Genomic DNA, 22500 nt, shown 5'->3' on the forward strand with positions numbered 1-22500 from the left:
TGGAGAAGTCCTTCTCAGTCTGGACCTGGACGTCACTGTCCTTTCTCGCCGCGTCGCTGGCGATTCGTCCACTCTGTGATGAGGCGGTTGCCGATGGCGTGTTTTGGAGGAAGCCAGAGGACGGGGGGGTCCCCGGGGTCCCCTCTCCTGTTGGGGTCACCTCTCCTGGGTGGAGTCTTCACCTGCAGGGCGGAGGTGATTTCCTCTAGACTGAACCAGCGGGCGTCCTCCAGCTCCGTGTGGTCAACGGACAGCTGTGGAGAGACAGGGGTCACATGACGGAGGGTCACATGACGGAGGGTCACATGACAGTGGATCACATGACGGAGAATATATACGGGAATACGGGACGGGAATATATATATATATATATATTTTATTTTAAGATCAAGTTGTGTTTGTACAAACCGATCCCTACATGTGTTAATTAATTTAAAAATACACAGCTTTTAGTTTGAAAGGTATCAGAGCTAACCTGAGAGTGGGCGAGGCTACCTGTCAGCTCACCTGAGAGTGGGCGGGGCTAACGGAGGCATGGAAGCCCATCATGAAGGAGCTGTGAGGAAACGGCCAGTGCTGCGAGGAGCTGTAGGAGACCCTGTAGACCTCCAGACCCACCTCCTCAGCCACCTCTCTGCTCAGAGTCTCCTCCACGGTCTCACCTGGACCACCCACAGAGAGACAGACAGGAAACCAGGTGAGCTGACAGACCGACAAGTATGGAGACAGGTAGGACTGTAGACAGGTAGGTCTGTAGACAGGTGAGTATGGAGACAGGTAGGACTGGAGACAGGTAGGACTGGAGACAGGTAGGACTGTAGACAGGTGAGTATGGAGACAGGTAGGACTGTAGACAGGTGAGTATGGAGACAGGTAGGACTGGAGACAGGTAGGACTGGAGACAGGTAGGACTGTAGACAGGTGAGTATGGAGACAGGTAGGTCTGTAGACAGGTGAGTATGGAGACAGGTAGGACTGTAGACAGGTAGGACTGTAGGACTGGAGACAGGTGAGTATGGAGACAGGTAGGACTGTACACAGGTGAGTATGGAGACAGCTGAGTATGGAGACAGGTAGGACTGGAGACAGGTGAGTATGGAGACAGGTAGGACTGTACACAGGTGAGTATGGAGACAGGTAGGACTGGAAACAGCTGAGTATGGAGACAGCTGAGTATGGAGACAGGTAGGACTGTAGACAGCTGAGTATGGAGACAGGTAGGACTGTGGACAGGTAGGACTGTAGACAGCTGAGTATGGAGACAGGTAGTACTGGAGACAGCTGAGTATGGAGACAGGTAGGACTGTAGACAGGTAGGACTGTAGACAGGTGAGTATGGAGACAAGTAGGACTGTAGACAGGTAGGACTGTAGACAGGTGAGTATGGAGACAGGTAGTACTGGAGACAGCTGAGTATGGAGACAGGTAGGACTGTAGACAGGTAGGACTGTAGACAGGTGAGTATGGAGACAGGTAGGACTGACCCATGTCACAGAAGCCGGCCAGAGCGCTGTACATGCCCTGAGGAAAGGACGACTGACGGCCTAACAAACACCGTTTCCCATCAGACACCAGGACGATAACCACCGGAGACATCTGGAGAAAGACCAGGAGGAACCAGTCAAGACCAGTCTAGACCTGGTTCCAGCTTGTTCAGATCTGGTGTAGACCTGGTTCCAGCTGGTTCTTACCGTGGGGTAGTAGGTGATGCCGGAGCGGCTGCAGACTCTCTGACTTCCTGCCTGGTTCCGTTGGGTCGGCTCCCCCGTGGCGCTGCAGAAGCCGCTGGTTTGATGCCAGCGCAGCAGAGCCTGACCCTGAAGGACAGACCGGATCAGGTCAGAACCGGATCAGGACAGATGTAGTACACACCGTAGTAGTTGTAGTACACAGTACTAGTTGTAGTACACACAGTACTAGTTGTAGTACCCACCTTGGCCACAAGAGGCGCCTCTGGTTCCGTCAGAAGAAAGAACGCCTTCCTCAGACTGATGAAGTTTCCTCCACACACTTGTTCTACTGCTGCTTGATCCAGTTGTCCTAGAACCGCAAACACAGACCACATAGAACCCACGTCAGTGTAGACCGGTGCGTTCAGGAACCCACTCAAGTGCAACCAGCGGTGTTCTAAAATTCTAAATGAGTGTTCTTACCGACGTCCAGACAGAACTGGACCTGGTTCTGTTCAGAGCAGCCAATCAGAACCGACTCGTTCAGCAGGGTTCTGTCTGAACCGAGTCTCTCCAGTATCGACTGCACATCTGGAACACACAGAATGCTTATCAAGAGTGTTCTATGAGGTTCTACGGTGTTCTGCCTCTGAGGTTCTCCATTTCACTTTTTTCACTGACATTTTCTTTCAAAGTTCTCTAACTGTAATGACTTTCCTGAGCTTCTGTACTCGTGGTTCTCTACTTTAAGTTCTCCCCCTGAGATTCCCTCCCTTTGCGGTTCTCCACTTGCGCTTCCCTTCCATTTATCTTGTGCCTGTAATTTAAATTATCTACCTGTGGTTCTTTTCCCTGAGGTTCTCTGGCCTGTGCCTGTGGCTCTATACGTGTGGTGCTGAGGTTCTCCACCTGTGATTCTGAGGTTCTCCACCTGTGATTCTGAGGTTCTCCACACGGGGTTCTAGGTCCTGTACCTGTGGCTCTGAGGTTCTGTACCTGTGGTTCTGTACGTGCGGTGCTGTACCGGTGGTGTTGTGGTGCTGTACCGGTGGTGCTGTACCGGTGGTGTTGTGGTGCTGTACCGGTGCTGTACCGGTGGTGTTGTACCGGTGGTGTTGTGGTGCTGTACCGGTGGTGTACCGGTGGTGTTGTGGTGCTGTGGTGTTGTGGTGCTGTACCGGTGGTGCTGTGGTGCTGTACCGGTGGTGTTGTGGTGCTGTACCGGTGGTGTTGTGGTGCTGTACCGCTGCTGTACCGGTGGTGTTGTGGTGCTGTACCGGTGGTGTTGTGGTGCTGTGGTGTTGTGGTGCTGTACCGGTGGTGTTGTGGTGTTGTACCGGTGGTGTTGTGGTGCTGTACCGGTGGTGCTGTACCGGTGGTGTTGTGGTGCTGTACCGGTGCTGTACCGGTGGTGTTGTACCGGTGGTGTTGTGGTGTTGTACCGGTGGTGTTGTGGTGTTGTACCGGTGGTGCTGTACCGGTGGTGTTGTGGTGTTGTGGTGCTGTACCGATGGTGTTGTGGTGCTGTGGTGTTGTGGTGCTGTACCGGTGGTGCTGTACCGGTGGTGTTGTGGTGCTGTACCGGTGGTGTTGTGGTGCTGTACCGGTGGTGTTGTGGTGCTGTACCGCTGCTGTACCGGTGGTGTTGTGGTGCTGTACCGGTGGTGTTGTGGTGCTGTGGTGTTGTGGTGCTGTACCGGTGGTGTTGTGGTGCTGTGGTGTTGTGGTGCTGTACCGGTGGTGCTGTACCGGTGGTGCTGTACCGGTGGTGTTGTGGTGCTGTACCGGTGGTGTTGTGGTGCTGTACCGGTGGTGCTGTACCGGTGGTGTTGTGGTGCTGTACCGGTGGTGCTGTACCGGTGGTGTTGTGGTGCTGTACCGGTGGTGTTGTACCGGTGGTGTTGTGGTGCTGTACCGGTGGTGTTGTACCGGTGGTGTTGTGGTGCTGTACCGGTGGTGTTGTACCGGTGGTGTTGTACCGGTGGTGTTGTGGTGCTGTACCGGTGGTGCTGTACCGGTGGTGTTGTGGTGCTGTACCGGTGGTGTTGTGGTGCTGTACCGGTGGTGTTGTACCGGTGGTGTTGTGGTGCTGTACCGGTGGTGTTGTGGTGCTGTACCGGTGGTGTTGTACCGGTGGTGTTGTGGTGCTGTACCGGTGGTGTTGTGGTGCTGTACCGGTGGTGTTGTACCGGTGGTGTTGTGGTGCTGTACCGGTGGTGTTGTGGTGCTGTACCGGTGGTGTTGTACCGGTGGTGTTGTGGTGCTGTACCGGTGGTGTTGTGGTGCTGTACCGGTGGTGTTGTACCGGTGGTGTTGTGGTGTTGTGGTGCTGTACCGATGGTGTTGTGGTGCTGTGGTGTTGTGGTGCTGTACCGGTGGTGCTGTACCGGTGGTGTTGTGGTGCTGTACCGGTGGTGTTGTGGTGCTGTACCGCTGCTGTACCGGTGGTGTTGTGGTGCTGTGGTGTTGTGGTGCTGTACCGGTGGTGTTGTGGTGCTGTGGTGCTGTACCGGTGGTGCTGTACCGGTGGTGTTGTGGTGCTGTACCGGTGGTGTTGTGGTGCTGTACCGGTGGTGCTGTACCGGTGGTGTTGTGGTGCTGTACCGGTGCTGTACCGGTGGTGTTGTACCGGTGGTGTTGTGGTGCTGTACCGGTGGTGTTGTGGTGCTGTACCGGTGGTGTTGTACCGGTGGTGTTGTGGTGCTGTACCGGTGGTGTTGTACCGGTGGTGTTGTACCGGTGGTGTTGTGGTGCTGTATCGGTGGTGTTGTACCGGTGGTGTTGTGGTGCTGTACCGGTGGTGTTGTGGTGCTGTACCGGTGGTGTTGTACCGGTGGTGTTGTGGTGCTGTACCGGTGGTGTTGTGGTGCTGTACCGGTGGTGTTGTACCGGTGGTGTTGTACCGGTGGTGTTGTGGTGCTGTACCGGTGGTGTTGTGGTGCTGTACCGGTGGTGTTGTACCGGTGGTGTTGTGGTGCTGTACCGGTGGTGTTGTGGTGCTGTACCGGTGGTGTTGTACCGGTGGTGTTGTGGTGCTGTACCGGTGGTGTTGTACCGGTGGTGTTGTGGTGCACCGGTGGTGTTGTACCGGTGGTGTTGTACCGGTGGTGTTGTACCGGTGGTGTTGTGGTGCTGTACCGGTGGTGTTGTACCGGTGGTGTTGTGGTGCTGTACCGGTGGTGTTGTGGTGCTGTACCGGTGGTGTTGTACCGGTGGTGTTGTGGTGCTGTACCGGTGGTGTTGTACTGGTGGTGTTGTACCGGTGGTGTTGTGGTGCTGTACCGGTGGTGTTGTGGTGCTGTACCGGTGGTGTTGTACCGGTGGTGTTGTGGTGCTGTACCGGTGGTGTTGTGGTGCTGTACCGGTGGTGTTGTACCGGTGGTGTTGTGGTGCTGTACCGGTGGTGTTGTACCGGTGGTGTTGTGGTGCTGTACCGGTGGTGTTGTGGTGCTGTACCGGTGGTGTTGTGGTGCTGTACCGGTGGTGTTGTACCGGTGGTGTTGTGGTGCTGTACCGGTGGTGTTGTGGTGCTGTACCGGTGGTGTTGTACTGCACCGGTGGTGTTGTACCGGTGGTGTTGTACCGGTGGTGTTGTGGTGCTGTACCGGTGGTGTTGTGGTGCTGTACCGGTGGTGTTGTGGTGCTGTACCGGTGGTGTTGTACCGGTGGTGTTGTGGTGCTGTAACGGTGGTGTTGTGGTGCTGTACCTGTGGTTCTCAGGGCTGCTGGTCTGAAGGTTCCCTGCTGGGTGCGCAGCAGCAGAGGAGACAGACGGTGGAACAGGAACACCTGAGCGTTCTGCAGCGCTGCAGAACACGCTGCCTCGTCCTGCTGCAGCCGGCTCACATACCTGAGGACCATCAACCAATCAGTAAACCAACCAATCAGTAAATCACTCAATCAACCAATCACTCAATCAATCAACCAATCAGTAAATCACTCAATCAATCAACCAATCAGTAAATCACTCAATCAACCAATCAATCAGTAAATCATCAGGTACTGAACCTCATCCTGGAGACGAAGGTTGAGCAGCAGCGAGCTGACAGACGGGAGATCTTCAGCCTCAACATGGCTGCAATGAACCCGTAGCCTAGCTTAGCACAAAGACTGGGAGCAGGGGGAAACGGTTAGCCTAGCTTAGCACAAAGACTGGAAGCAGGGGAAACGGTTAGCCTAGCTTAGCACAAAGACTGGGAGCAGGGGGGAACTGTTAGCCTAGCTTAGCACAAAGACTGGGAGCAGGGGGAAACGGTTAGCCTAGCTTAGCACAAAGACTGGGAGCAGGGGAAACGGTTAGCCTAGCTTAGCACAAATACTGGGAGCAGGGGGAAACGGTTAGCCTAGCTTAGCACAAAGAATGGGAAAAGGGGGAAATGGCTAGCCTATCTTAGAACAAGGACTGGGAGCAGGGGGAAACTGTTAGCCTAGCTTAGCACAAGGACTGGGAGGGGGGGCTGTTAGCCTATCTTAGCACAAAGACTGGGAGGAGGGGGAAACAGTTAGCCTAGCTTAGCACAAGGACTGGGAGCAGGGGAAAACTGCTCGTCTAGCTTAGCACAAGGACTGGGAGCGGGGGGAACTGTTAGCCTAGCTTAGCACAAAGACTGGGAGCAGGGGGAAACTGTTAGCCTAGCTTAGCACAACTTTGTATATGTTCATGTGTGTATAAATACATAACCGTATACTGTGCATATAAATACATACCCGTGTACTGTGTGTATAAATACATACCCGTGTACTGTGTATAAATACATACCCGTGTACTGTGTATAAATACATACCCGTGTACAAATACATAACCGTGTACTGTGTATAAATACATAACTGTGTACTGTTCAGAGTTGTACCTGCTTCTCTTGGAGTCCGCGACCTTTTTTTTCTTCTTCTTCGCTGGTGTTCTGCAGCTGTTTCTACCCGCTGCAGGAATCACGAAGAAGAACAGAAACAAAACAAGAGCGAGCACGTGATCAATATCTTTCTATGAGCTTATGGTTCAGATATATAGTCAGCAAAATATCTACTGATATAATTATATCTATAACATAGACGCGTTCCACCTGCTGGTCACAGGACTACATCTCCCAGCAGGCCGCGCGGCTCCACGTGGCTCCAGCAGCAGCATGGCCGTGTTTATGGACCTCAACGTGGGCTTCTCTGCCGAGAGGAGCCGCATGACGAGCCTCATAGAAACAGCCGCTCACCGTGAGTCTTTACATCCACACTGGTGCCTGTGGGAGCGGGAAGCTAACCGAGCTAACCGAGCTAGCATCGGGGCCTAGCATCGGGGCCTAGCATCGGGGCCGATCTGAAGTCAGTGATCATGTGTGTTCTCTTCCTGCAGTCGGGTTCTCCACCGTCGCCGTGAACTACGTGTTTGAACCCACAGCCCAAAAGAAACCGGTGAGTATGAGCTACGCTGCGTTCAGGGACACGTGCTGTGTTCAGGGACGCCTACTGCTGGGTTGCGTTCAGGGACACGTGCTGCGTTCAGGGACGCCTGCTGTTGCGCTGCGTTCAGGGACACGTGCTGCGTTCAGGGATGCCTGCTGCTGCGCTGCGTTCAGGGACACGTGCTGCGTTCAGGGACGCCTGCTGCTGCGCTGCGTTCAGGGACACCTGCTGCTGCGCTGCGTTCAGGGACACGCGCTGCGTTCAGGGACGCCTGTTGCTGTGCTGCGTTCAGGGACACGTGCTGCGTTCAGGGATGCCTGCTGCTGCGCTGCGTTCAGGGACACGTGCTGCGTTCAGGGACGCCTGCTGCTGCGCTGCGTTCAGGGACACCTGCTGCTGCGCTGCGTTCAGGGACACGCGCTGCGTTCAGGGACACGCGCTGCGTTCAGGGACACGCGCTGCGTTCAGGGACGCCTGTTGCTGTGCTGCGTTCAGGGACACGTGCTGCGTTCAGGGACGCCTGCTGCTGCGCTGCGTTCAGGGACACGTGCTGCGTTCAGGGATGCCTGCTGCTGCGCTGCGTTCAGGGACGCCTGCTGTTGCGCTGCGTTCAGGGACACGTGCTGCGTTCAGGGATGCCTGCTGCTGCGCTGCGTTCAGGGACACCTGCTGCTGCGCTGTGTTCAGGGACACGCGCTGCGTTCAGGGACGCCTGTTGCTGTGCTGCGTTCAGGGACGCCTGCTGCTGCGCTGCGTTCAGGGACACGCGCTGCGTTCAGGGACACGCGCTGCGTTCAGGGACACGCGCTGCGTTCAGGGACGCCTGTTGCTGTGCTGCGTTCAGGGACATGTGCTGCGTTCAGGGACGCAGGCTCCCCCGTTGCATTCATTGACACGTGCTGCGTTCAGGGACGCAGGCTCCCCCGTTGCATTCAGTGACACGTGCTGCGTTCAGGGACGCAGGCTGTCAGGACTGACTTTTATTTAGTAGCTGTTTCATTTCCTGTTTGCAGGAGATTCCGACGCCGACGCCGATCAGAGAGCTGATTGATCCGCTGCCCGTCGTGCAGGTATGATGATGATGATGATGATGATGATGATGTCGTGGCGTTAACACCTGTCTGTTTCATCAGGGCCGGTCTCGTCCAATCAGAGTGCTGAACAGACTGACCGTTGTGATGTCAGACTCTAGTCACTTTGTGAGTGTTTCACTTTGACCACACACTGATATGAATATAGAGATGCATCAGTTAATGTGTGTGTGTCTGTGTGTCTGTGTGTGTGTGTCTGTGTGTGTGTGTCTGTGTGTGTGTGTGTGTGTCTGTGTGTGTAGAGGCCTAACGCTGCAGAGTATCGTGGGTTCGATCTCCTCGCTGTTCAGCCGACTACAGAGAAACTCTTTCACGTGAGATTTACGATGTTTACTTCTTTATACAAGTACTACACACAAAGTACTACATGTTGTTTACTTCTTTATACAAGTACTACACACAAAGTACTACATGTTGTTTACTTCTTTATGCAAGTACTACACACAAAGTACTACATGTTGTTTACTTCTTTATACAAGTACTACACACAAAGTACTACATGTTGTTTACTTCTTTATACAAGTACTACACACAAAGTACTACATGTTGTTTACTTCTTTATACAAGTACTACACACAAAGTACTACATGTTGTTTACTTCTTTATGCAAGTACTACACACAAAGTACTACATGTTGTTTACTTCTTTATACAAGTACTACACACAAAGTACTACATGTTGTTTACTTCTTTATGCAAGTACTACACACAAAGTACTACATGTTGTTTACTTCTTTATACAAGTACTACACACAAAGTACTACATGTTGTTTACTTCTTTATACAAGTACTACACACAAAGTACTACATGTTGTTTACTTCTTTATACAAGTACTACACACAAAGTACTACATGTTGTTTACTTCTTTATACAAGTACTACACACAAAGTACTACATGTTGTTTACTTCTTTATGCAAGTACTACACACAAAGTACTACATGTTGTTTACTTCTTTATGCAAGTACTACACACAAAGTACTACATGTTGTTTACTTCTTTATACAAGTACTACACACAAAGTACTACATGTTGTTTACTTCTTTATACAAGTACTACACACAAAGTACTACATGTTGTTTACTTCTTTATACAAGTACTACACACAAAGTACTACATGTTGTTTACTTCTTTATACAAGTACTACACACAAAGTACTACATGTTGTTTACTTCTTTATACAAGTACTACACACAAAGTACTACATGTTGTTTACTTCTTTATACAAGTACTGCACACAAAGTACTACATGTTGTTTACTTCTTTATACAAGTACTACACACAAAGTACTACATGTTGTTTACTTCTTTATACAAGTACTACACACAAAGTACTACATGTTGTTTACTTCTTTATGCAAGTACTACACACAAAGTACTACATGTTGTTTACTTCTTTATACAAGTACTACACACAAAGTACTACATGTTGTTTACTTCTTTATACAAGTACTACACACAAAGTACTACATGTTGTTTACTTCTTTATACAAGTACTACACACAAAGTACTACATGTTGTTTACTTCTTTATACAAGTACTACACACAAAGTACTACATGTTGTTTACTTCTTTATACAAGTACTACACACAAAGTACTACATGTTGTTTACTTCTTTATACAAGTACTACACACAAAGTACTACATGTTGTTTACTTCTTTATACAAGTACTACACACAAAGTACTACATGTTGTTTACTTCTTTATACAAGTACTACACACAAAGTACTACATGTTGTTTACTTCTTTATACAAGTACTACACACAAAGTACTACATGTTGTTTACTTCTTTATACACACAATAGTAAGGGTCCCTGTGAGGGACAAGCCACTCCTTCTTTTGTCATGTTCAGTTTGTTGCTTACCTTAAATATGTATGTTAAAGTGTGTGTATATTTGTGTGTATATTCAGGCCGCCTGTATACACACGTGTGTGTGTGTATATATATATATATGTATATTTATATTTACATGTGTGTATATTTCTGTATATTCAGGCCGCCTGTATACACACGTGTGTGTGTGTGTATATATATATGTATATTTATATTTACATGTGTGTATATTTCTGTATATTCAGGCCGCCTGTATACACACGTGTGTGTGTGTGTATATATATATGTATATTTATATTTACATGTGTGTATATTTCTGTATATTCAGGCCGCCTGTATGCTCTATGATGTCGACATCATCTGCATCTCAGTGACGGAGAAGCTTCCCTTCTTCTTCAAGAGAGCGCCGGTCAACGGTGTGAGTTATTATTATTATTATTAACATTATTATTAACATTAACCTTATTTTATCATTATTATTTAGAAACATTATTATTATTAACATTATTAACCTTATTTTATCATTATTATTTATTAATATTATTATTAACATTATTTTATCATATTTATTAACATTATGAACATTATTTTATCATTATTATTTATTTACATTATTATGAATATTATTTTATCATTATTATTTATTAACATTATTATTAACGCTTTTATTTTATCATTATTTTATTATTATTAACGTTATTATTATGTTATTGTGTGTGTAGGCCGTAGACAGAGGCGTGGTCTTTGAGGTCTCCTACTCTGCGGCCATCAGAGACTCCACCAGGAGGCGCTACACCATCGCCAACGCCGTCTCTCTGATGGAGAGCTGTAAAGGGAAGGTACCACTTCCTGTTTGTCCCAGACCACTTCCTGTTTGTCCCAGACCACTTCCTGTTTGTCCCAGACCACTTCCTGTTTGTCCCAGACCACTTCCTGTCTCAGTTATGACGCATTCAGTGATGTCAGAGGAAGCGGAGCCTGAAACTGTCTCTGTCTTTCAGAATGTGATCCTGTCCAGTGCAGCGGAGAAGGTCAGTGATCAATAATCAATCAGTGATCAGTAGTGATGTGTGCAGCATATCAATGTTAAGTAATCAATAATCATGTGTTCTCAGTTATCAATAATAATAATCATGTGTTCTCAGTTTTCAATTATAATAATAATCATGTGTTCTCAGTTATCAATAATAATAATCATGTGTTCTCAGTTATCAATAATAATCATGTGTTCTCAGTTATCAATAATAGTAATAATCATGTGTTTAGTAATCAATAATATTGATCATGTGTCCTCAGCCTCTGGAGCTCAGAGGTCCGTATGACATCACCAACTTGTATCCTTCCTATTGGCTCACCTGCTCTTCAGCAGAAACCACTTCCTGTTTGTGTGTGTAGTACTTCAGTACTCTGTGTACTTCAGTACTCTGTGTACTAGTTGTTGTCCTGACGCTCTCCTCAGAGGCTTGTTGTTCGGTTTGTCAGAAGCAGGCACTAAAGAAGCCGTTTCTTCCACCTGTCGATCCGTTGTACTACACGCAGGTAAGTACTACTGCTAGTACTGCTATCTGTACGCTCAGTACTACTGCTGGTACTGCTATCTGTACGCTCAGTACTACCATAGCGTGAGGTTGTGATGTACATGAAGCTGCTGTTAAATGAACATTGTTGTTGTTGATCGTCAGAAACCAGGAAGTCGGCCAGCGGCATCGTCTACACCATGAAGAGCTGCAGTGAGTCCTCCGGCCAGCAGGGGGCTCCACCTGACTGTAGGTCCTCCGGCCAGCAGGGGGCTCTACCTGACTGTAGGTCCTCCGGCCAGCAGGGGGCTCTACCTGACTGTAGGTCCTCCGGCCAGCAGGGGGCTCTACCTGACTGTAGGTCCTCCGGCCAGCAGGGGGCTCCACCTGACTGTAGGTGCTGGATTCCTCTAGACTAATCAATAAGGACTGACCAGCTGACTGATCCTTTCTGTCCCCAGCAGGTGAAGGCGCTCCTGCAGCCAAGAGGGCCAAGCCTCACCTGACCAGTGATTGACAGCTGAGGAGGACGGGGCTTCTGGATAGTCAACAGACTGATTCTGATTGGTTATAATTATTTTTTTTACAAACTGATAATCAACAGAAAATCGATAACATTGTATTTTCATTGCATTTAATGTATTTTTGTTAAGAATAAATACATGTAATGAGTAAATATAAAATGTGTGGTCTTTATTTCATTCTTTCAAAGAAAACCCACCTGATAAGGTTCTGTCAAGTGTTTTATTTTAAAGTTAGTATAGTAATCAATAACATCCCATATGTAAAGATGGACGCTCTGATTATTAAAGTCAAAGATGTTGAAACATTCTTTGTTTTATTCATAAAAGAAAACAAACAAAGGTTTAATTCAAATGTTTTATTTTGAAATCAGCCTGCAGTCTGATTAGTCAGTCCCAAAGCAGGAAATGATGTCATTAAAAATAGAGCTCTACAGGAAGCTGCCTTTACATTCAATCAGATTCATGAAATCCTACTTCACAATATAAAAATCTGTCTCACAAAAATATAAATTTACAAACAGGAAGATTTCAGACTGTTTTGGAAGAACAAATTAATACAATTATGTATTTCCCTTTTAATTAATGCCAACTACCTTTGATGAGGAGTTACAAAGGGAACATTTTTAAATGCCCTGAAACAAAACCATCTTAATGTCCAACAGACTTCTGGTCTCTGATGTCACAAACAATAATGATGAATCCCGTTCCTGTTAGCGCGACTGAAACTACATTAGTAGTACAATAAACTACATTAGCAAACAGGAAACTGCATTAGCAAACAAGAAACTGCAAGAAACTACATAAGCAAACAAGAAACTACGTTAGCAAACAAGAAACTACAGTAGTAGTACAATAAACTACATTAGCAAACAAGAAACTACACTAGCAAACAAGAAACTACGTTAGCAAGCAAAAAACTACATTAGTAAACAGGAAACTACATTAGCAAACAAGAAACTGCAAGAAACTACACTAGCAAACAAACGGCAAGAAACTACATTAGCAAACAAGAACCTGCATTAGCAAACTAGAAACTACGCTAGCCAACAAGAAACTACATTAGCAAACAAGAAACTACGTTAGCAAACAAGAAACTGCAAGAAACTACATTAGCAAACAAGAAACTACATTAGCAAACAGGAAACTGCAAGAAACTACATTAGCAAACAAGAAACTACATTAGCAAGCAAGAAACTACATTAGCAAACAAGAAACTACATTAGCAAACAAGAAACTGCAAGAAACTACATTAGCAAACAAGAAACTACATTAGCAAACAGGAAACTGCAAGAAACTACATTAGCAAACAAGAAACTACAAGAAAATACATTAGCAAACAAGAAACTACATTAGCAAACAAGAAACTGCATTAGCAAACAAGAAACTACATTAGCAAACAAGAAACTACATTAGCAAACAGGAAACTGCAAGAAACTACATTAGCAAACAAGAAACTACAAGAAAATACATTAGCAAACAAGAAACTACATTAGCAAACAAGAAACTGCATTAGCAAACAAGAAACTACATTAGCAAACAAGAAACTACATTAGCAAACAGGAAACTACATTAGCAAACTCCAAGAAACAACAAAGCACTGACGGTGTCAGGTGGGAGGAGGAAGGCTGTGTGATTGGATAGGAGGTGTGGAGTGGGCGGGGCTTGTGAGTTGTGTTGTATTTCTGCTCATTGTCTCTCTATGCGATGGTGTGTTCAAGGACACGTGGATACCTGAGAATTGAGAGCTGCTGGAAAGGAGCTGTCAGAATGTCTTGATTTGAGTTGTTCTTCTAAACGGGTGTTTCATTTACATTTAATCTTCTGATGAACGGGAAGACAGAATAAAAGCATTGAACTCAGATGTCGGATTGTTCATCAACAAAGACCAATTTTGTTTGAAACTAATAAAGTTTGAATCTCTAGACGGAGCGCTCTGATGACGGAGCAACTTTAAACATAACCGGTCCTTTCAGTGGGCGGGGTCACGATGACATCATCACGATGACATCATCCAGCAGGTCCCTTAAGCCCCGCCTCTTCAGTGGCCCAGGATGTGGTTGATGTGACCCTGAAACATCAACCGTGAGTTTAATAAAGTCTAACCAAAACATGGGGGGGGGGGGAGGGAGGAAGAGAGGGAGAGAGACTTACTGGTTCTCCTCCGAGACACCTGAGGCAGCAGAGCAGAGGAGGTCTGGGCCGGACCGCCTGCACACACACACACACACACACACACACACACACACACACCATATTATATTCATCATTATGAATAGTACATTATCTAGTAATAGTACATTATCTAGTAATAATACATTATCTAGTAGTACATAATCTAGTAATAATACATTATCTAGTAATAGTACATTATCTAGTAATAATACATTATCTAGTAATAGTACATTATCTAGTAGTACATTATCTAGTAATAATACATTATCTAGTAATAGTACATTATCTAGTAATAGTACATTATCTAGTAATAGTACATTATCTAGTAATAATACATTATCGAGTAATAGTACATTATCTAGCAATAATACATTATCTAGCAATAATACATTATCTAGTAATAGTACATTATCTAGTAATAATACATTATCTAGTAATAGTACATTATCTAGCAATAATACATTATCTAGTAATAGTACATAATCTGGTCTAAACTTTCACAGCGACCTGAACACACCTGCTGCTCTTGTTGCTGATTGGACGCCGTAAAGCTGTGGGACGTTTCCATTGGACACTCAGGCATCTGAAGCTCCGCCCCCAAACACACTCGCTTCTGGAAACAAAACATGGTCATCGACGTACTTTGTCGCGGCCTGTTCCTGTTCCTTGTCCCTGTTCTTGTCCCTGTTCCTGACCCTGTTCCTTGTTCCTGCCCTTGTTCCTGTCCATGTTCCTTGTTCCTGGTTCTGTCCCTGTTCCTTGTTCCTGTTCCTGTCCCTGGTCCTGTCCCTGTTCCTTGTTTCTGTCCCTGTTCCTTGATCCTGTCCCTGGTCCTGTCCCTGTTCCTTGTTACTGTTCCTTGTTCCTGGTCCTGTCCCTGTTCCTGGTCCTGTTCCTTGTTCCTGGTCCTGTCCCTGTTCCTGTTCCTTGTTCCTGCCCCTGTTCCTTGTTCCTGTTCCTTGTTCCTGTTCCTTGTTCCTGGTCCTGTCCCGTTCCCTGTCCCTGGTCCTGTCCCTGTTCCGTTCCCTGTTCCTGTCCATGTCCCTGTTCCTGTTCCCTGTTATTGTCCCTGTTCCCTGTTACTGTCCCTGGTCCTGTTCCTTGTTCCTGTTCCTGCCCCTGGTCCTGTCCCTTGTTCCTGTCCCTTGTTCCTGGTCCTGTCCCTTGTTCCTGTTCCTGTACCTGTTCCTGTACCTGTTCCTGTCCCTTGTTCCTGTTCCTGTCCCTGTCCCTGTTCCTTTTCCTGTTCCTTTTCCTGTTCCTTGTTCCTGTTCCTTGTTCCTGTCCCCTGTTCCTGTCTCTGTCCCTTGTTCTTGTTCCTGTTCCTTGTTCCATGTCCCTTGTTCCTGTTCCCTGTTCCTGTCTCTGGTCCTGTTCCTTGTTCCTGGTCATGTTCCTGTTCCTTGTTCCTGGTCCTGTCCCTTGCTCCTGTTCCTGTCCCTTGTTCCTGTTCCTTGCTCCTGTTCCTTGTTCCTGTTCCTTGTTCCTGTTCCTGTCTCTGTTCCTTTCCCTGTCCCTGTCTCTGTTCCTGTTCCTTGTTCCTGGTCCTTGTTCCTGGTCCTGTCCCTTGTTCCTGTCCCTTGTTCCTGTTCACTGTTCCTGTCTCTGTTCCTGTCCCTGTTCCTTTCCCTGTCCCTTGTTCCTGTCTCTGTTCCTGTCTCTGTTCCTTGTTCCTGGTCCTGTCCCTTGTTCCTTGTTCCTGTTCCTTGTTCCTGTTCCTGTCTCTGTTCCTGGTCCTGTCCCTTGTTCCTGTACCTGTATCTGTTCCTGTCCCTTGTTCCTGTTCCTTGCTCCTGTCCCTGTTCCTTGTTCCTGTCCCCTTTCCCTGTCCCTTGTTCCTGTTCCTTGTTCCTGTCTCTGTTCCTGGTCCTGTCCCTTGTTCCTGTACCTGTTCCTGTACCTGTTCCTGTCCCTTGTTCCTGTTCCTTGCTCCTGTCCCTGTTCCTTGTTCCTGTCCCTGTTCCTGTCCCTTGTTCCTGTTCCTTGTTCCTGTCCCTGTTCCTGTTCCTGTCTCTGTCCCTTGCTCCTGTTCCTGTCCCTTGTTCCTGTTCCTTGCTCCTGTTCCTTGTTCCTGTTCCTGTCTCTGTTTCTGTTCCTTGTTCCTGGTCATGTTCCTTGTTCCTGGTCCTGTCCCTTGCTCCTGTTCCTGTACCTGTTCCTGTCCCTTGTTCCTGGCTCCTGTTCCTTGTTCCTGTTCCTTGCTCCTGTTCCTTGTTCCTGTCCCTGTTCCTGTTCCTTGTTCCTGTTCCTGTCTCTGTTCCTGTCCCTGTTCCTTGTTCCTGTCCCTGTTCCTTTCCCTGTTCCTGTCTCTGCTCCTGTCTCTGTTCCTTGTTCCTGTTCCTTGTTCCTGGTCCTGTCCCTTGTTCCTGTCCCTTGTTCCTGTTCACTGTTCCTGTCCCTTTCCCTGTCCCTTTCCCTGTCCCTTGTTCCTGTTCCTGTCTCTGTTCCTGTTCCTGTCTCTGTTCCTGTTCCTTGTTCCTGGTCCTGTCCCTTGTTCCTGTTCCTGTCTCTGTTCCTTGTTCCTGGTCCTGTCTCTGTTCCTGTCTCTGTTCCTGTCTCTGTTCCTGTTCCTTGTTCCTGTCCCTTGTTCCTGTTCACTGTTCCTGTCTCTGTTCCTGTCCCTGTTCCTGTCTCTGTTCCTGTTCCTGTCTCTGTTCCTTGTTCCTGGTCCTGTCCCTTGTTCCTGTTCCTTGTTCCTGTCCCTGTTCCCTGTCCCTTGTTCCTGTCTCTGTTCCTGGTCCTGTCCCTTGTTCCTGTACCTGTTCCTGTACCTGTTCCTGTCCCTTGTTCCTGTTCCTTGCTCCTGTCCCTGTTCCTTGTTCCTGTCCCTGTTCCTGTCCCTGTTCCTTTTCCTGTTCCTGTCCCTTGTTCCTGTTCCTTGTTCCTGTTCCTTGTTCCCTGTTCCTGTCTCTGTCCCTTGTTCTTGTTCCTGTTCCTTGTTCACTGTCCCTTGTTCCTGTTCCCTGTTCCTGTCTCTGGTCCTGTTCCTTGTTCCTGGTCATGTTCCTGTTCCTTGTTCCTGGTCCTGTCCCTTGCTCCTGTTCATGTACCTGTTCCTGTCCCTTGTTCCTGGCTCCTGTTCCTTGTTCCTGTCCCTGTTCCTGTCCCTGTTCCTTGTTCCTGTTCCTGTCTCTGTTCCTGTCCCTGTTCCTTGTTCCTGTCCCTTGTCCCTGTTCCTTTCCCTGTCCCTGTTCCTTGTTCCTGTCTCTTGTTCCTGTTCATTGTTCCTGTTCCCTGTTCCTGTCTCTGTTTCTGGTCCTGTCCCTTGTTCCTGTTCACTGTTCCTGGTCCTGTCCCTTGGTCCTGTTCCTGGTCCCTGGTCCTGTTCCTGGTCCTATCCCTGGTCCTGTCCCTGGTCCTGTCCCTGGTCCTGTCCCTGATCCTGTTCCATGTACCTGTTCCTGTCCCTGGTCCTGTCCTTGGTCCTGTTCCATGTACCTGTTCCTGGTCCTGTTCCTGTCCCTGGTCCTATCCCTGGTCCTGTCCCTGGTCCTGTTCCATGTACCTGTTCCTGTCCCTGGTCCTGTCCCTGGTCCTGTTCCATGTACCTGTTCCTGTTCCTGTCCCTGATCCTGTTCCATGTACCTGTTCCTGTCCCTGGTCCTGGTCCTGTTCCATGTACCTGTTCCTGGTCCTGTTCCTGTCCCTGATCCTGTTCCATGTACCTGTTCCTGTCCCTGTTCCTTTCCCTGTTCCTGTCTCTGTTCCTGTCTCTGTTCCTGTTCCTTGTTCCTGTTCCTTGTTCCTGGTCCTGTCCCTTGTTCCTGTCCCTTGTTCCTGTTCACTGTTCCTGTCTCTGTTCCTGTCCCTTTCCCTGTCCCTTGTTCCTGTTCCTGTCTCTGTTCCTGTCTCTGTTCCTGTTCCTTGTTCCTGGTCCTGTCCCTTGTTCCTGTTCCTGTCTCTGTTCCTGTCTCTGTTCCTGTTCCTTGTTCCTGGTCCTGTCTCTGTTCCTGTCTCTGTTCCTGTCTCTGTTCCTGTTCCTTGTTCCTGTCCCTTGTTCCTGTTCACTGTTCCTGTCTCTGTTCCTGTCCCTGTTCCTGTCTCTGTTCCTGTCTCTGTTCCTGTTCCTGTCTCTGTTCCTTGTTCCTGGTCCTGTCCCTTGTTCCTGTCCCTGTTCCCTGTCCCTTGTTCCTGTCTCTGTTCCTGGTCCTGTCCCTTGTTCCTGTACCTGTTCCTGTACCTGTTCCTGTCCCTTGTTCCTGTTCCTTGCTCCTGTCCCTGTTCCTTGTTCCTGTCCCTGTTCCTGTCCCTGTTCCTGTCCCTGTTCCTTTTCCTGTTCCTGTCCCTTGTTCCTGTTCCTTGTTCCTGTTCCTTGTTCCCTGTTCCTGTCTCTGTCCCTTGTTCTTGTTCCTGTTCCTTGTTCACTGTCCCTTGTTCCTGTTCCCTGTTCCTGTCTCTGGTCCTGTTCCTTGTTCCTGGTTATGTTCCTGTTCCTTGTTCCTGGTCCTGTCCCTTGCTCCTGTTCATGTACCTGTTCCTGTCCCTTGTTCCTGGCTCCTGTTCCTTGTTCCTGTCCCTGTTCCTTGTTCCTGTTCCTGTCTCTGTTCCTGTCCCTGTTCCTTGTTCCTGTCCCTGTCTCTGTTCCTGTTCCTTGTTCCTGTTCCTTGTTCCTGGTCCTGTCCCTTGTTCCTTGTTCCTGTCCCTTGTCCCTGTTCCTTTCCCTGTCCCTGTTCCTTGTTCCTGTCTCTTGTTCCTGTTCATTGTTCCTGTTCCCTGTTCCTGTCTCTGTTTCTGGTCCTGTCCCTTGTTCCTGTTCCCTGTTCCTGGTCCTGTCCCTTGGTCCTGTTCCTGGTCCCTGGTCCTGTTCCTGGTCCTGTCCCTGTCCCTGGTCCTATCCCTGGTCCTGTCCCTGGTCCTGTCCCTGATCCTGGTCCTGTCCCTGATCCTGTTCCATGTACCTGTTCCTGTCCCTGGTCCTGTCCCTGGTCCTGTTCCATGTACCTGTTCCTGGTCCTGTTCCTGTCCCTGGTCCTATCCCTAGTCCTGTCCCTGGTCCTGTTCCATGTACCTGTTCCTGTCCCTGGTCCTGTCCCTGGTCCTGTTCCATGTACCTGTTCCTGGTCCTGTTCCTGTCCCTGTCCCTGATCCTGTTCCATGTACCTGTTCCTGTCCCTGGTCCTGTCCCTGGTCCTGTTCCATGTACCTGTTCCTGGTCCTGTTCCTGTCCCTGATCCTGTTCCATGTACCTGTTCCTGTCCCTGGTCCTGTCCCTGGTCCTGTTCCATGTACCTGTTCCTGGTCCTGTTCCTGTCCCTGGTCCTGTTCCATGTACCTGTTCCTGTCCCTGGTCCTGTCCCTGGTCCTGTTCCATGTACCTGTTCCTGGTCCTGTTCCTGTCCCTGGTCCTGTTCCATGTACCTGTTCCTGTCCCTGGTCCTGTCCCTGGTCCTGTTCCATGTACCTGTTCCTGGTCCTGTTCCTGTCCCTGTCCCTGGTCCTATCCCTGTTCCTGTCCCTGGTCCTGTTCCATGTACCTGTTCCTGTCCCTGGTCCTGTCCCTGGTCCTGTTCCATGTACCTGTTCCTGGTCCTGTTCCTGTCCCTGTCCCTGGTCCTATCCCTGGTCCTGTCCCTGGTTCTGTTCCATGTACCTGTTCCTGTCCCTGGTCCTTGTTTTATTCCGTTCCGTTACGCGACTCCTTTTCCTGACTCTGACGTTAAGAATGACTCGAGACGCTGATTCACTTTCCATCCTTTTGTCCATTTATTCTCTTTTAATGGAACAAACAAATCATAATCTAACTTCAGTTCTTATCCTAAATTAATGTTCTAACGTGAGGTCAAAAAACTACACCGGTGTTCCACATAAGAACTAAAACCCCATATTCAGTCCCGCCCCTTCCTCTTATACCAGCCAGCTTTATATGAATCACATTCATATAAACTACAGAAAAAGGCATTATTATTATTATTATTGCAAAGGAACGTCTTTAAATCATACAAATGAATTATATAACATGATTTATAATCACACACAAATATATGGCTCCAACATACCTATTGTACTTTATACTGTACTACATCTCAGAGGTACTTTATACTGTACTACATCTCAGAGGTACTTTATACTGTACTTCATCTCAGAGGTACCTAATGTACTTTATACTGTACTACATCATATCAGAGGTACATGTTGTACTTTGTACTGTACTACTTCATCTCAGAGGTACATATTGTACTTTGTACTGTACTACTTCATCTCAGAGGTACATGTTGTACTTTGTACTGTACTACATATCAGAGGTACATATTGTACTTTGTACTGTACTACTTCATCTCAGAGGTACATGTTGTACTTTGTACTGTACTACATATCAGAGGTACATATTGTACTTTGTACTGTACTACTTCATCTCAGAGGTACCTATTGTACTTTGTACTGTACTACATATCAGAGATACATATTGTAATTTGTACTATGTCTGTTTCTCATACTATTACTTGCAGGGCAGTACTTTCCCAACGTGGTATTAGTACCTTAGTACTGCAGTAATCTGAACACCTTCATCATCATCTTCATTCACTCACCGCTCTGCAGCGCCATGAATCCACTTCCGGTTCCAAACTTCTCTTTTTCATAACGTTAACGCACTGCATGCTAACAGCTAACGGAGCTAACCGGAAGTTAGCCTGCGAGATGACCGGGACCGTGCGCCGTTCAACCGGAGCGTGACGTCGTCCGGTGACTCTGAACAGTGAACCGCCGCTAGCTAACGGCTTGTTGCTGTTGACCTTCTCTTCAAGATTACAGACACTACATCAACACTTCCGGTTCAAGGAGAACTCTGGCCTTCAAAACAAAAGCTCAGTCGTTAGTTAGAGGATTATCAAAAGTTGTTGATTTCAACATTTAGTAAAATCAAGTTTTATCAAACCAAAGTAAATACTTATTCATTATTGCTCTCGTATAATAACCATCACAACATAATACCTTTTAGTTCTAGTTATTAGGCTACAAGTTAAACCAACTTCATTCACGTGAGATCAAAAAACAACAAACAGAAATACGTTTTACAATTTATTTTGCCGGCAGTTTGAACCGGAAGTCTAGTGTCTGTTTATCTCACGTCACGTTGGCGCCCTTTCATGGTTGCGTCCATTTCAAATTGCGTGACGTCAGACTAAGGGAAGCCAATCAGAGCAGAGCAAGCATGTACATGTATGATCTGGAGGCTTAACTACAATTATATTATAGTTTATAATAATTAATAATATTTCAAAATTGTTATGAAGTAAATATCTATCAAAACCTTTTTAATTAGATTATCAAACATTGTTTATATATATATATTATATTATATATACTATATTATATATAGTATATATATATTATATTATATATATATATATATATTAATAAATATATGCATTGATGCTGCAGTGACGACCTGTGACAGGCAGATGGCAGTAGCTTGTTGATGACGACTCTCAGTTTGAAAGAACTGAGTCGTCTCTAACAGACACTCTGAGAGTGAGACACAGAGTGAGACACAGACAGAGTGAGACACAGAGTGAGACACAGAGTGAGACACAGACAGAGTGAGACAGACATAGTGAGACACAGACAGAGTGAGACACATACATAGTAAAACACAGAGAAAGAGTGAGACAGAGTGAGACACAGACAGAGTGAGACACAAACAGCGTGAGACACAGAGTAAGAGTGAGACACAGACATAGTGAGACGCAGACAGAGTGAGACACAGACAGAGTGAGACACATACAAAGTGAGACGCAGACAGAGTGAGACACAGACAGAGTGAGACACAGACAGAGTGAGACACATACAAAGTGAGACGCAGACAGAGTGAGACACAGACAGAGTGAGACACAGACAGAGAGAGACACAGACATAGAGAGACACAGACATAGAGAGACACAGACATAGTGAGACACAGACAGAGTGAGACACAGACATAGAGAGACACAGACATAGAGAGACACAGTTATAGTGAGACACAGACAGAGTGAGACACAGACATAGTGAGACACAGACATAGTGAGACACAGACATAGTGAGACACAGACAGAGTGAGACACAGACATAGAGAGACACAGACATAGTGAGACACAGACATAGTGAGACACAGACATAGAGAGACACAGACATAGTGAGACACAGACATAGTGAGACACAGACATAGTAAGACACAGACATAGTGAGACACAGTTATAGTGAGACACAGACAGAGTGAGACACAGACATAGTGAGACACAGACATAGTGAGACACAGACATAGTGAGACACAGACAGAGTGAGACACAGACATAGTGAGACACAGACATAGAGAGACACAG

The 22500-nt window shown here is 47.3% G+C and overlaps 2 protein-coding genes across 7 annotated transcripts in view; one reads left to right on the forward strand and one right to left on the reverse strand.

Annotated features, from left to right (window-relative positions):
* nudt13 (nudix (nucleoside diphosphate linked moiety X)-type motif 13) overlaps positions 1–6547 on the reverse strand; it is a 6793-nt gene extending 246 nt beyond the window's left edge. Inside the window, exons 1-9 of the mRNA XM_079237580.1 lie at positions 6521–6547; positions 5679–5780; positions 5378–5520; positions 2154–2261; positions 1934–2040; positions 1692–1817; positions 1485–1596; positions 508–662; positions 1–254 (exon numbers count right to left, since the gene is read on the reverse strand). The exon at positions 1–254 is cut by the window's left edge and continues 246 nt beyond it. Of these exons, the coding sequence (XP_079093706.1) occupies positions 33–254; positions 508–662; positions 1485–1596; positions 1692–1817; positions 1934–2040; positions 2154–2261; positions 5378–5520; positions 5679–5743 (1038 nt within the window). The 5' untranslated portion in view covers positions 5744–5780; positions 6521–6547 and the 3' untranslated portion in view covers positions 1–32. The remainder of the gene's footprint in view (positions 255–507; positions 663–1484; positions 1597–1691; positions 1818–1933; positions 2041–2153; positions 2262–5377; positions 5521–5678; positions 5781–6520) is intronic.
* Positions 6548–6736: 189 nt separating this feature from the next.
* On the forward strand, positions 6737–12181 carry rpp30 (ribonuclease P/MRP 30 subunit). Of its 6 annotated transcripts, none has more exons than XM_079237583.1 (12): positions 6737–6875; positions 7015–7073; positions 8078–8134; positions 8198–8263; positions 8398–8469; positions 10319–10408; positions 10713–10829; positions 10992–11021; positions 11287–11324; positions 11450–11529; positions 11673–11900; positions 11969–12181. In XM_079237583.1, exons 1-12 carry the CDS (start codon positions 6794–6796, stop codon positions 12022–12024), a joined length of 975 nt encoding a protein of 324 aa, XP_079093709.1. In that variant the 5' UTR covers positions 6737–6793; the 3' UTR covers positions 12025–12181. The 6 variants fall into 6 exon arrangements, with proteins under 6 accessions (XP_079093709.1, XP_079093710.1, XP_079093711.1 ...); XM_079237584.1 differs by having other exon boundaries at positions 11972–12181; XM_079237585.1 differs by having other exon boundaries at positions 11673–11864.
* The last annotated feature ends 10319 nt before the right edge of the window (positions 12182–22500 follow it).

This window comes from Taurulus bubalis (genome assembly GCF_910589615.1).
Source record: "Taurulus bubalis genome assembly, chromosome: 2".
NCBI classification, from domain to species: Eukaryota; Metazoa; Chordata; class Actinopteri; order Perciformes; family Cottidae; genus Taurulus; species Taurulus bubalis.

What these genes read in the sequence shown, in the direction of transcription:
- rpp30 (XM_079237583.1), top strand. Translation starts at nt 6,794, where the DNA reads ATGGCCGTGTTTATGGACCTCAACGTGGGCTTCTCTGCCGAGAGGAGC. An exon ending in ATCCGCTGCCCGTCGTGCAG is followed by an intron (nt 8,135 to 8,197) that starts GTATGATGATGA and finishes CTGTTTCATCAG; the next exon opens with GGCCGGTCTCGTCCAATCAG. An exon ending in AGAGAGCGCCGGTCAACGGT is followed by an intron (nt 10,409 to 10,712) that starts GTGAGTTATTAT and finishes TTGTGTGTGTAG; the next exon opens with GCCGTAGACAGAGGCGTGGT.